The 13,437-nt window shown below is 40.3% G+C and overlaps 2 protein-coding genes and 1 pseudogene across 5 annotated transcripts in view; all 3 read right to left on the reverse strand.

Moving 5' to 3' along the window:
• The window catches only part of zmynd11 (zinc finger, MYND-type containing 11), a 33,789-nt gene extending 30,613 nt beyond the window's left edge, over window positions 1–3,176 (reverse strand). For 3 of the 4 annotated variants that reach the window (XM_042497123.2, XM_042497122.2, XM_042497120.2), the window contains exon 1: window positions 2,991–3,176. The gene's annotated coding sequence lies outside the window, so the exon portion shown is untranslated. The remainder of the gene's footprint in view (window positions 1–2,990) is intronic. The other variant, XM_042497121.2, reaches the window with a different exon arrangement.
• A 1,362-nt stretch (window positions 3,177–4,538) lies between these two features.
• Window positions 4,539–5,834, reverse strand: LOC121964970 (E3 ubiquitin/ISG15 ligase TRIM25-like). The gene has a single exon (XM_088085221.1). It carries the CDS (start codon window positions 5,395–5,397, stop codon window positions 4,657–4,659), a length of 741 nt encoding a protein of 246 aa, XP_087941347.1. The 5' UTR covers window positions 5,398–5,834; the 3' UTR covers window positions 4,539–4,656.
• Window positions 5,835–7,796: 1,962 nt separating this feature from the next.
• LOC121951294 (E3 ubiquitin-protein ligase RNF135-like) lies at window positions 7,797–10,638 on the reverse strand (annotated as a pseudogene).
• Window positions 10,639–13,437: the final 2,799 nt, after the last annotated feature.

Here is a 13,437-nt window from a genome sequence, read left to right on the forward strand (position 1 = left end):
GTCAAATTGTTTAGAGGTACATGCTATCACAGTAGTTAGAAATATTTTGAATAAATGTTATGCTGTAGCTCTGACGCAGGTCCAAAAATATTTGTTGTGACCCGTGTTGTGATCACTCCTCATGTACTAGGTGTTGGATGTTAGTCAAACTAAAGCTACAATCACCTGCAGACATAAATTCAAAAATATACTGAAATGTCCTATCACAGCACCATTTATTTCAAAATTCCTATATCAACAGCTCTGAAAAGGCACTGATTTCATATCAGACATATTAATGTTGCGCCTTGTTGTCATTACCAGGACATTCTTAACACCTCAGGCCCTTTCCCTCAGTGACAGTTGGGCATCAAAACAAATACTGCAGTGCTGATAGATGCTCAGAAAATGTCAGAGGGAATATGACGAGGAAAACTCTTACAGACCTTCAAAGGTTCTGAATAATACTAGCTGCCTCTTTGCTGCGGTGCACGGGCCTGGAATATCTTCAAATCCAATTTTATGCGTCCCTCCTCTCAACCGTCCATGAAACTTAAGATGTCACTTTCATAAATCGCAGCCAAACGCTAACCATAATAATGCTTGGAGCACTTTTATATGAAAGAGGATGCTTTGTGGTAGAGGAGGCTTTGACAGATGTCAAGAGAGGATGTTCATCTTCACACTTTGCTCATGAGAGACTGAACTGTGGTTTAGAGTGAAAGAAAAACATGTAAGACACATATGTGGTGTTAACAGAAAACTAGCAAATCATCCAAAACTAAATGCATATGAAGCTAATATCTACACAAACCATGAAATTTAGAGGTTTATATTTCGGTCATGGTCAGAGTGGAGGTTTCATAAGCTGAGATAGTGTTTGAATTCCTTTCAATGTTACTGAATCATCCATTAGGTTTTTTACTTAAGATTTTTTTTAAAGGTTAAAAATGTAATTGTTTCTTGCTTCTATATTTACATATATTATTAGCGGAAACAGAGGGCTCAAAATGACATAATCAGGGATAAACAACGCAGCTAAGTAATTATTACATATTAGAAAAGAATTAGCTTATAATTTTCAGACATCACAAATTCTTCATTTTCTACATAAATGAACTCCAGGCACACTAAATAAGGATCCCCATGGTCATAGAAAACATGGAAATGTCATGGAGTAGCACTATTTCTAGACTTGGAAACATCAAGGAATTAGTAAAAATTCAGTAGGTTAACATCAACAAATGTTTTCACTATATGTGTCAATGTAAAGTAGCTCTTATATGTGACAGTGCAACAGTGTTTTGTTCACCATCATGTGTATTTCAACATTTTTTTCCTGGCATTCTGTCTCTCCCTTTATGTCTGCCAGCTAGCTGAAAGTATGTTTAGGAAAACATGAAATGGCAAATGGGGCAAAATATCTTGAGTCCTTCAAAAATCCGAGAAAAGTTTTGAAATTTAGCCCATGAAAGAGTGTGGGATCCCTGTTAAATGCAACAATGCTATCTTCAGAAGGTAATAAGAGATATTGAGACTCATGTCATTTTGAAAACGGTGACATTAAAAGGGTTTCTGTCCAACAAGCATAAATTGTATTATTGTTAGTAAAGGCAACGTTGCACAAACACTGTGGCAATGTGTTTACGTGCACATTATGCTACTCAGAGCTACTGTAGGAAGTGCGGTGGAACAACATTTTCCACACATCTTGGTGCAAACATCACAGCACATCTTGGTTCAGAGGGCCGCAATCAACCCAGACATCTAAGGGGACATTAGAGAGAATGGGAGCAGTAAGGTGACAGTGAGTAATGTGAGCTCCCCTCTTTTGTATCAAGTGCAGTAGGTGTGAAGGAGGGGCACCTGTGCCGTGATGCCAAGGCAGCATAACCCCTACTCTTTCCTCCATATGCGTCTAACGGGCTGGCATGTACACAGCACAGTCAGCCACCTCTACCAGCCTGCACATCTGTCTCCAGAGAGCTAACACAACATGATGACAGGACGACATCGTGCTCCCCAATCAATTAGGCAAGGTGTGCGACACCGGAGGCCAATTACAAGACAGCCAACACAGGTTTGGAGGCTTTTGTGGCTCCCAGGGTAAACAATGAGACTACACGGCGCTGTTGGTCCTTTCAAGGGAAACGTGACAGCTCCGCCAAACGTGACTGTACAACAACCATCACCCCAGTTACCCACGATATCAATTAATTCAATTTCACAGGTTGTAAGGATGCAATGCTATCCAGAGATTTTAGCACCTTTTAACATTAGCCAGCTAATAGCATACACATTGACACTGATATGAAGGGGCCAAACGGGCCGTTCCGTGAAAGACCACTTGAATTATAAAACTGTTACTCGAAACTCAACAACACTTGTCGTAATTAAATGTCACAATAAACACCAATGGTGGATTTGGCAACAAAGAGGGTTAGCCGTGGAAGGCCACAGGCATTGCCATTCAAGAGGCTGGATTTAGCTGCTAGCAGGCTAGTTAACGTCCAGGTCCAAATCTAAAGCTTGTCAAAACAAATTGACCGAGTTAATTTGCACTAAATAACCAGCCAACTGACACTGCTGGTGTATTTAATGATAGTATAAATAAGCACGTCAAATTGCTGGTTAGCTATCAGACAGGCTGTCGTGGTGACTTCATTTTTGTTAGCGATGCTAGTAAATGTTACGTAGCTAATCCTAGCTGGCTGGTTGGTAAACCTACCCTAGCCAACTTGTCAGCTAACCAAGACCAGGAGCACCGTAAGAGCGACAAGCGAGTAGCATTTCATGTACACCTAAAGCTGTGTCCGCCGTCACAACACAACGACAAGCCGCGGGCTAACTAGCTACCTACTCGTTTGTTTTGGAGGGCGCCATGTTCACAATCCTCCATCACGGGATAGGAAAGGCAGCTAAGCTAACGGCGCTGCTCGCTGGCTACCTCGTTAGCCGCAGTGTTGTCAGTGAGCGTGTGCCATTTTCATCAGGATAAAAATCAAACTTACCTTCGCTACGGTGTCACTAACACACAGCTGCTGCAGGAAATCCGCGAAGGATTAAAAACGAGGCAGCTTACATTAGTATTTTTTCGGGCTAGTTGAGGCTGCGGATGGTGGTTTGTGTCCAGCTGGCCACAGTACAGCAGCGCTGGGCTGGGAGGTAAACACAGACAGCGCCAACAGAGCCGAGCGGAGCTGCTGAACCAGAGGGAGAACTCTAGTGGTGGAATCCGACTCACTGCACCCAACAACCGAGATAATTAAAGGGCCAGTCCGGTGATTTAAATGTCAAAGTCAGTTTCATCTGAATCAGCTTTATTGGCCGAACTTTATTGGTATGTATACATACAAGAAGGGCTAAAGTTAAAATAGGACAACAAAGATATGCTGTTATGCACGCATGCACACACACACACACGCACATTGTATTGTTTACAGCATGATGGGGTGGTGGTGGTGGGGTGGGTCACTACAGAATAGTATCGCTATATTTTGCATGGCAATATAGTAGCCTAAACAGAAGCCAGGTAGGCCAAATGATTTTTTTTATTTTTAATTAATTTTGCAAAACATTTTCGGTCAACTATATGTATTTTGCTGCAGTAAAAATGACTGAAGTTAGATCAACAGACCAAAAACTTTATTTTATTAAACACGTATTGAAAAAGTTTTACTGAGTGGACAGAAATTGCTATTTTTTAAAAAGGTAATAAATCACAATAATATTGCATGCATATATATATATATATATATATATATATATATATATATATATATATATATATATATATATATATATATATATATATATATAAAGCGGTGCATAAAGCTGTCTCCATTATATATTCATATCAGTTACACTTTTTCTCCATGAGGCTTGCTTTATACAGCAGAAAATATTGCATTGTATTGTAAACACATTACATTCTTAAAGTGATTATGAAAGAAGCTCAAATATTGACAGAAAAACAAATGAGAGGATGTCAAAGTATCATGCATAATGTTTAACTGACAGGTGATCTCTGTGCAATAAAGAAATACCACAACAATCAGCCCTCAGCAACAAATAAAAGACAAATTAAGCTTAAGACTTAAATACAGTTTTTAACCCACTGACCCTTCAATGACCTCTGTGCTGGACTTTGAGTTTACAGAATTATGGAGACACTGCTGAGTTCTGTAAACTCAAATAAACAGAGCATCTGAGTGAATGTGGTCTGGACTCTGTGGAGGAGAGTCATGGCTTCAGAGATGCTGTAGAAGGACAGAATACCTGCACTGTGATCCAGGTACTCTGAAGGACTGGGGACCTAAGACAGGGGTGTGGACTCCATTGTACAAAAACATGCAACTGTTTTCGTAACATCGTAATGTCCAACATTTGTCATTAAACCCAAATCCACATTCTGTTGAATTTCCTGTTCTGTTGATATTCTTGAATGCGACTGCTACATCAACTCCTCCTCCTCTCCTCTCCACCTCCCAGTAACAACATTCAGTCAGACTCTCTTTACTTAGGACCTGACAACATTTAATGACTCTGTCTGGATAATGATAATGTTTCTGATGTTGACTCATAAATTTTGCTTTTTTGTTGCCCTCAGATAATAACAGACATGTATGTGCTGTGTTTGGATCCAGTGTGATTTCTTTTGCATATTTTTTGCATATTTTAGCATCTTTTCTCCATGAGACGGATCAGCTCGGTGAAGATCTTCTCACTGTCCTCCACTGCTTTATCAGCAGAGCGGTTGATGGCCTCCACCTCCTGCTGAAGCTGCTGAAGCTGCTGAAGCTGCGTCACGGCTTTCTCTCTGTCCTGGATTCTCTGCTGGATGTTTTGTCGACTCACCTCCAGCTCTTTCTGCCTCACAGTCCTCTCTGCTGCAGCCGAGATGTCTTTGTGGCCTTTATGATCATGCAGCATCTTCATCACCTCGTCGTGACGAGAGCAGATGTTCTCCTGGAGCTTCTTGCAGGGCTCCACCAGCTTGCGTTTCTTTAACTGAGCTACATCATAATGAGGCTGGAGGTGTTTCTCACAGTAAGAGACGAAACAGACCAGACAGGACTTGAGAGCTTTCAGTTTTCTCCCAGTGCAGGCATCACAGGCCACATCTTGAGGTCCAGCATAGCAGTGATCAGCAGGAGCAGCTTGGAGTCCAGTCTTCTTCAGTTCCTCCACTAAATCTGCCAACATGGTGTTTTTCAGCAGGACGTGCCTCGGTGTGAAGCTCTGCCTGCACTGAGGGCAGCTGTACTTTTTCTTCCGATCCTCTCCATCCCAGAAGCTTTGAATACAGTTCATGCAGTAGCTGTGTCCACAGGGAGTAGTCACCGGATCCTTCAGAAGGTCCAAACAGATCAAACAGGAAATTGTTTCCCGGTCCAACTGAACTCCTTGCTGCGCCATTTTACCATTTTACCATTTTTTGTCGTTTGTCTGAGTGAGTTTCTGTTTCTTTGCACTGAAACAAGTTTGAGCTCTGATCTAAACATCATATGTTTGTGCAGTGAACAGGGCCTGTCAGCTCTCTCACTTCACCACCATGTTGGCTCAAACTGTACATCTGAAGGGGAGGGAAGAAGGAAATCTATGAACAGAGTGGAGCTGGCTGTGTTTGAGAGCAGGAAGAGGAGGAAGCGGGTATCATGCTCAGATTCATTATAGGAGGAGGAGCAGTTTGAGAGAGAAACTGTGTGTTTAACAGCTGAACACAGAGTTCATTTCTCATTTAAAAACTCTATCTCTTTCTTTTTGTCCCTGGAAAAAAAAATCCTCTTAGATTCAGAGTTCTTGGAAATGGCCCCGAAGTTACAGAATTACTCAGTTGTAAGGTAGAATTACTGTTATTAAAACTCCAAATAATCGGGACACTGTAAAACATGAAAAAAAAAGTAATGGTTTGAAAATTTCCTTGTGACCTTTATTCAACTGAATACAGGCCAAAGACAAGATATTTAAATTTTTTAGACTAATTAACTTTTATGGTTTGGTTTATTTTTTTTTATAAATATGCAGTCATTCTGAATTTAAATTATGCTACATGTTCCAGAAAAGTTGGGACAGGGGCATGTTTAGCACTGTTACATCGTCTCCTCTTTTAACTAACTTTTAACTGTAAGAAAAAGCTAAAATTGGTGACAAAATAAAAGAGAACACTGTTAAAAAATATCAAACACGGGAGATTACTTTTCATACCATTACTGCATAGTATTGGCAAATATAAAACTGTAAACTAAGCATGTCCAAACTTAGTCCGGGGCAAATAGTGGCGGCCCTCGGACAGACTGTAAACAGGCCGCGGCCTTTTTATTAAAATATACTACGTGTTCCGCCACACAATGATGGTTATTCAAGCAAGACTTTGCATTTTCTCTCTGTTTTCATTTTTCATTTTTGCTTTTGGCAGGACAATCATACAGTTTTCAGACATGCAACAAATAGGTGCTATGCAGGCAAACAAGCAAACAAATGAAGAAAGAAGCAAAACAGTGTTGGCCATCACTTTCCGGAGATGTGGATAGTTGTATTCAATGGAAGATGAAACTGTTGTGTTTATCAAATTTGAAGGTGATTTTTATCAGTAACATATATAACATAAGAAGCAGCTGCCCCCAAATTTTCCCACATAATCTAATTTGGCCCCCATTCCAAAAAGTTTGGACTGCCCTGCTGAAAACAAAATGAATCAAGGTGCTTTAACCTCCGCTTCATCCCTAGATGGCAAGATAAAGGCGCCCTCTTGTGTTGTGTACCAGTTTTTACATTTAATCTGATGCGATGTTCACTGCAGGAGGACATAGAAAAACTTCTCTGAGAGTTTGGCAGCTTCTAACAACATCATTATAGGGATTTAAATATATTATATATATATAACTATATATAAATTTTACACTATTTTCATTTGCTTACTGTAACGATGATATATTATGATGATGAGAAAAGTTTGAACTGAAAGATGCCGCTCTGAACATGAACTTTGTGGTGTTTCAGGAGGAAAAGTCCCTCTGTTATACTTTAGTTTCAGTTTCATATGTTCTCCATTAGCTTTGTTTGACTCTCTGAATGAACACAAGAAAATACTTTTTTCAAAACTGCTTTAATCATCATATAAACCCTTAAATTGTTCACACATCCCACCAGTAAAGCCTGTTAAATAACTAATGCTCAATGATTTCCTGCGCATATTCACTTCATCCGTATAATTAATCTGATGTAAAAAGAGAATAACTATCGATACCCTTTTGATTATATCATTATCATTGATTATAACCAGGATAATCACAGTTTCATACTTCCATGATATCTAAACTGTCAATTTGGACAAAAACAACATCTGGACTACCAGACAAATGAATTTAAACATATTTACAAATTTAAAAAGCGGTGAGAAAATACTCTATACAATAAAAAGAAGCTCTGGTGCTTTCTCTCTTAAGGTCCACACAGGGGAAGAAGGAATAACAACATACAAATCCATCAATACAAATATTTAGAGCACACAGATGTTTGCATTTCCATACAAAAATTAGGTGAACAAACATCATGATGAGCAGTGACAGCCTCCATGGCTAAACAGATACAGACACCAGCACCTAAAAAAACTCCAACATTCACAGAACAACTAATGACAAGATGTCAAAGTACCGCCCATAATGTTTGCATGACGCAAGAAGCAGCTGACCCCCAGGTATTTACACATTATCTCATCTGCCACCCGTTCAAAAAACTTTGGAGACCCGTGTTTTAAGGGGGTTAAAACTGGATGAAAAAAAACTTCTCTCAGTCTCCCCTTTGATGTTTCTCATCTAATTCAGCTCACAGAAGTGAGCAGCGGCTCCATTATAACCACTAAACCAAAGTCCAGCATAGAGCGGCTGAGTGAATGTGGTCTGGACTCTGTGGAGGAGAGTCATGGTTTCAGAGACGCTGTAGAAGGACAGAATACCTGCACTGTGATCCAGGTATACTCCTACTCTGGAGGACCGAGGACCTGAGACAGGAGTTTTCCTACCATTATGTATGAATTTATAACTATAGCTGGAGTTAAACTCTAAAGCCCAGGCAATGTCGTTGAACCCAAAAGCACACTCAGTCCTGCTCTGCTGATACTCTTGTATGCAACTGCCACTATGACTTTTTTCCTGCTCCAGTCCACCTCCCAGTAACAACGTCCAGTCAGAGTGTCTCCGCTCAGGACCTGATGCCATCTAATGAACCTGTCTGGGTGACTGGAGTAAGACTGCTCGTCTCTCATTATTGTTGCTCTTCTGTTCCCCTCAGATAACGACAGCTATGTGTTAACTGTGTTTGAATCCAGTGTCATTTAGTGTGAATATTTCAAGAATTCAGCTCTGGTGTCTGGCTCTGGTTGTGGATTTGGGGTTAAAGCATCCACTTTGGTCACTGTCAGTGACATGTCTGTCCATCCGTTACTTAGACCTCTTTGTAGTTTATCTCTGACTTGTGACACAGCCGCTGTCACATCCTCAAAGTACCACAGAGGACGGATTTTGGTGCTGGGTAGCTCTGAATTCACGTGTTGAGATGTGTTGAGGAGAGATCTTGTAGGAAGTGGGTGAAATCCTCTGAGAGCAGCTCCATGTCTCTTTGTCTATGCTGGATTCTCTGCTGGATTTTTTGTTGACTCACCTCAAGCTCACTTTGCCTGTTAGTCCCCTGAGAAACAGCAAACATGGTGTCTGTCACCAGGACAAGCCTGGGTATGAAGGTCTCACTACACTGAGAGCATCTTTTCTTCAGATCCTCTTTATCCAAGAAACCTTTATTACAGTTCATGCAGTAGCTGTGTCCACAGGGAATAGTCCCCAGATCCTTCACTGGATCCATACAGACTGAACAGAAGCATGTCTCTTGGTCCAGCTTTAGTCTTTTGTGTGCCATTTCACCTGGTGGCTGTGACTGTGTGTGTGTGTGTGTGTGTGTGTGTGTGTGTGTGTGTGTGTGCGCGCGCGCGCGTGTGTGTGCGCGCGTGTGTGTCTGAGTGGAAACAAGTTTGCAGTTTGATTTAAAACAAAACTCCTTCTTTCCTGTTCAGTGACAAATCTTCACTGAATGTGGCTCGTCAGCTCCTGCTTTTCCACATGCTGGTCACACCAATCTCCACAATTGCATGTCATTTTTAAGGGAGGGACACCCTGTGCAAGCGCAGAGTGGGAAAAAGAGAAAGAGAAAGGAGGGGTATGGGGCTTTCATGCCTTATAGCCCAGCAGGAAGAAATAAATCCCGATAATATTTAAACAAAAGATAAATGCAGGGCTGTATCTACCCCAGAGGAAAGTGAAATCATCACTCTGATATTGTTTCTGAAATTTGGGGAGTTGTAAACAACATGAGGAGTTTAAAGTAAATATACACAATTTCAATTTTCATAAATGAAATTACAAATAAAAAAATAAAATAAAACGAAATGAAATGAAAAAGTGTGGCTGTCTGTATTCTATTCATTTTGTACAAAAGTTGTATTGCCTACTGGCATGCATATGTAATCTATGTTTAATCAAACAATTGCATATTTCATATACCCTGGTTCACAAGTAAATGTGGATAGGTCAGGTTAGACAATTCTACAATTTAGTTAGGTTTTTTTAGGTTTGAAAAGGAAGAAAAGGTTTACAGAGTCAAAGTAGAGAATCTAAAGGACTGTATGGATGTCTATTTGTATTCAATTGCAAAGCTAAACAGCTGCAGTCTGAGAAACACCCAACTGCCATTATCAGCAGACAAACTGCTTTTGTCTGAAATGGTCCCAGACAGATAATCAACTGTAAATCTAAAGCTCTATACTCCAATAACGATTTGATTCTGGCCGACAACCTGAGTGACTTTCACTGTCATTTCACAAGACAGTAAGACAGTTCTGATACCAATGATGACCCTCTCCATCCTTGAGAGGGACGTTAACAGACTGTTCAAGAGACAAAAGTGCCCCCCTCGCCCCTCCACCCTGAAGTTCTCTGCTCAAAGCTGTTTACAGTGTTCATTGCATTTTTTAACGCCTCACTGCAAATGTGCCACATATCAGCAGAGCGGTTTATGGCCTCGACCTCCTGCTGAAGCTGCTTCACGTCTTTCTCTCTGTCCTGGATTCTCTGCTGGATGTTTTGTCGACTCACCTCCAGCTCTTTCTGCCTTTCAGTCCTCTCTGCTGTGACTTCGTCTGGGCCTGAGCAAAACATCTTCATCGCCTCATTCAGCTACTTGGAGGGCTCCACCAGCTTATGGATTTCAAAGGCAGGGCATTCAAAGTGAGGCTGAAGGTGTTTCTCACAGTAAGAGACGAGACAGACCAGACAGGACTTGAGAGCTTTCAGTTTTCTCCCAGTGCAGACATCACAGGCCACATCTTCAGGTCCAGCATAGCAGTGATCAGCAGGAGCAGCTCGGAGTCCAGTCTACTTCAGTTCCTCCATCAAAACCTCCAACATGTTGTTTTTCATCAGGACGTGCCTCGGTGTGAAGGTCTTCCTACACTGAGGGTTTAACCCAATCCTCTCCATCCCAGTGGGTTGTAATACAGTTCATGCAGTAGCTGTGTCCACAGGGAATAGTCACCGGATACTTCAGCAGATCCAGACAGACTGAACAGCAGAATGTCTCCCAGTCCAGCTGAACAGCTCTCAGGGCCATGTCACCACGTGTCAATGAGTGTGTGGGTTTCTCTGAACAGAAACGGCTCTGTGATTTGTTTCATCTCTATGTTGATTTTTTTAATCACACTCAGTTCTTAATTGTTGCTAAAAATACAAGAATAACTACCTTGACTTTTGACCTATGGCCACCAAATTCTAATCTATTTATTGTATAGTCCAAGTGAGTATTTTAAAAATGCAAAAAAAAGGAGTGTTTCCTGGACTCAAAAGTCAGTTTGTTCGAGGTGCTCTTTGGGTGGGAATTGAATGTCTGCTCCAAATTTGAAGAATTTCCTCCAAGCATTTATGAGATATTTCATTCACAATGGGACGTACATATGTACGGAAATATGGACTAATGGACAGCCTGAAACCATAATGCCACTGGTAATGGTTATCCCTTGCACAGAGGCATACAAACACCATCCCTTTTTTGTCTGTTGATTTATAGTGTTTTATACTTAAGTTACTCTTGCACATAATAAACTTAACTGTTTAACCAACTTGTCATAGGCCAACCACAGCCCACTAAAACTATTTAAATCACTATACAGTAAAGCATTCAAAACACTGACTGATTCTGAAAAAAAGATCAGATTTTAACTTCGGTTGAAGTGATAAATTATGTGAATTTGTGCTTGGTACACAAGCCCCCTACCCCCCCCATGACTTTGCTCCACCACCACATGTAGCATATATCCACGGAAAAGAACAAAAAATAATTGTGTCACTTGGGGGTCTACAAAAGGAGATTGGACTATTCTGCTGCTTTTAGCCAGTCGTCCTGCTCCATCAGAGGGTCAAGAGAAAGGAATATAATCCTTATTCCCATCAGAGGACTAAAAGCTTGCTCATCTTTCATTGACTAATTTAAACAGTTGGTGCTCTCCTCTTTGCTGCTATATCTGTTATACAGTTGAAAAATAGCCCAATGGCTAAATATATACCATGTATATTTATGTTTTTTTAATGGTCCCCCCTCACATTAACTAAACTGATAAGGAATCCTGTCTTACTGGAATGAAGGTGGTGACCTTTATGTTGAAACCAGCATTGCAAGTTGTCAAAAACTGAGCTACCACTGGGAGGCGAAAGAGCTCCACTGAAACTTCACTAGTATGGGGAGACTTGATGCAACTCACATTCACACATCTGACATGAGTTTGTTTGGGTTTTCTTTTGTCTGCTGAATGTCTGTACTGATGTTTTCAGATTCCAATAATCCTTTTTCAAAAATAAATGTTGATGTCTGCAGCATTAAACTGAAGAGTCCTCGTAATACTGGGTTTTGATTTCTACTAATGGAAGACGTATTCACATCCTTTACTAATGTAAAAGTACCTATATACAACAATATAAAAATTCTTGATTAGGTCTAAAACGGCATGCAAAATCTTACAGTAAACAAGCAAACATTTTTGAATGATCAAATATTTTTTTTCTGCAGACAGTTGGCCCCTGTGACTGATTAGTGTGAACCATAGTCTGACAGTCAGGAGTAGGTCACAAGATAAATCTGAGGGGTCGTGGGATGATTAAAGAAGAGGGGGAAAAAAAATAGTTTTGCAGTTTTGCTACATACATTCAAGAGTGCCAATACTGAGGTCTTGAATAACAATAGGGCATTTACAGTAGTCAAAGATATAATTTATAACACTGTATTCTGTTACATAAGTTTGTCATGTGAAACTGTAGCTGTCAGACCATTGCAGAGTAGGAAAAAGTGCAATATTTCACTTGGAATTATAGTGAACCACAAGTATAAAGTAGTCGAATATGAGAACACTCAATTAAAGCAGCTCAAAACTCGTCTTGTACTTTATTCCAGTATTTAAGCAAATGTATTCAACTTCTCATCATCACTGCTTTGTATGAACAAACAGCTTTTATACTTAGGAGAAGCAGATAGTGAGTTGTGGTCATCCAGTTCAAACCCAGAAATACTTGACTGAGTGGATCCTGACCATTGACCTACTCTGAAAGGTCACAGGTCAGGATCACATCAAAAAAACCTGCAGTAACATAACTGCATGTAGATTTTGGATTGTTATCCCTTGAAAGTCTCCTGAATGACACCCTTGGCTTCCCCAGTGGAACCACTGCTGTGAGTTAAAGTTCCCAAACTCCTTTTAATGATTTTCTGGTAAACTACATATTAGAAGGTGTGGGGTTATATGTGACCTCTAAATCACCTAAAGTTTTACCCAAACCAACACTGGACAACTTTTTAATGAAAACATAAAATTCAGTTCCATCTTTTTAAAGTCTTTTCAATTTTTTTTAACCTCCAAAAATCCATACCCCAAAATAAAGTTTATTTGAACATAACATCACATTTTCCTCCTGTTTTGTAGCATCATGACAATCACGTTGTTAATGTGCTATCACCTTCAGGCTGGTGCCTCTGGTGCCCCTGCATGGTGGAGTTTGGTTCGTATGTCAAATCATTCAAAGTGGAGTTTATGGAGCTTCTGGGCAGCGAGGGGTCTGTTCAGTGTTTCGTTTTGCCCCTGCAGAGCCAAACAAGCTCACCAGGTTCCTATTTTCAGTCAAGTATGTCATAACAGGAAGGTAGGACTGGAGTCTGCAGGAGATCCTGTATATTGTTAAAAGTGAGGCTCAGTAGTCTCAGTGTTATTTAGCTACTACTTATAATCTGAAATGAGATGACTGAAATGCTGTTTTTATTCGTTCTCTGTTGATAATGCTGCATTGTTGTGACAATAATTCCTTTGTTGTCACTTAATTTGGTATCTGATGCAGGTTTTTGTTTTTAAATCTGAACTTTGGCATTTCA

This window comes from Plectropomus leopardus, chromosome 12, assembly GCF_026936395.1.
Source record: "Plectropomus leopardus strain MGB_pleo_1.0 chromosome 12, ASM2693639v1, whole genome shotgun sequence".
In the NCBI taxonomy this organism is placed as follows: domain Eukaryota; kingdom Metazoa; phylum Chordata; class Actinopteri; order Perciformes; family Serranidae; genus Plectropomus; species Plectropomus leopardus.

What these genes read in the sequence shown, in the direction of transcription:
- LOC121964970 (XM_088085221.1), bottom strand. Translation starts at nt 5,397, where the DNA reads ATGGCGCAGCAAGGAGTTCAGTTGGACCGGGAAACAATTTCCTGTTTG.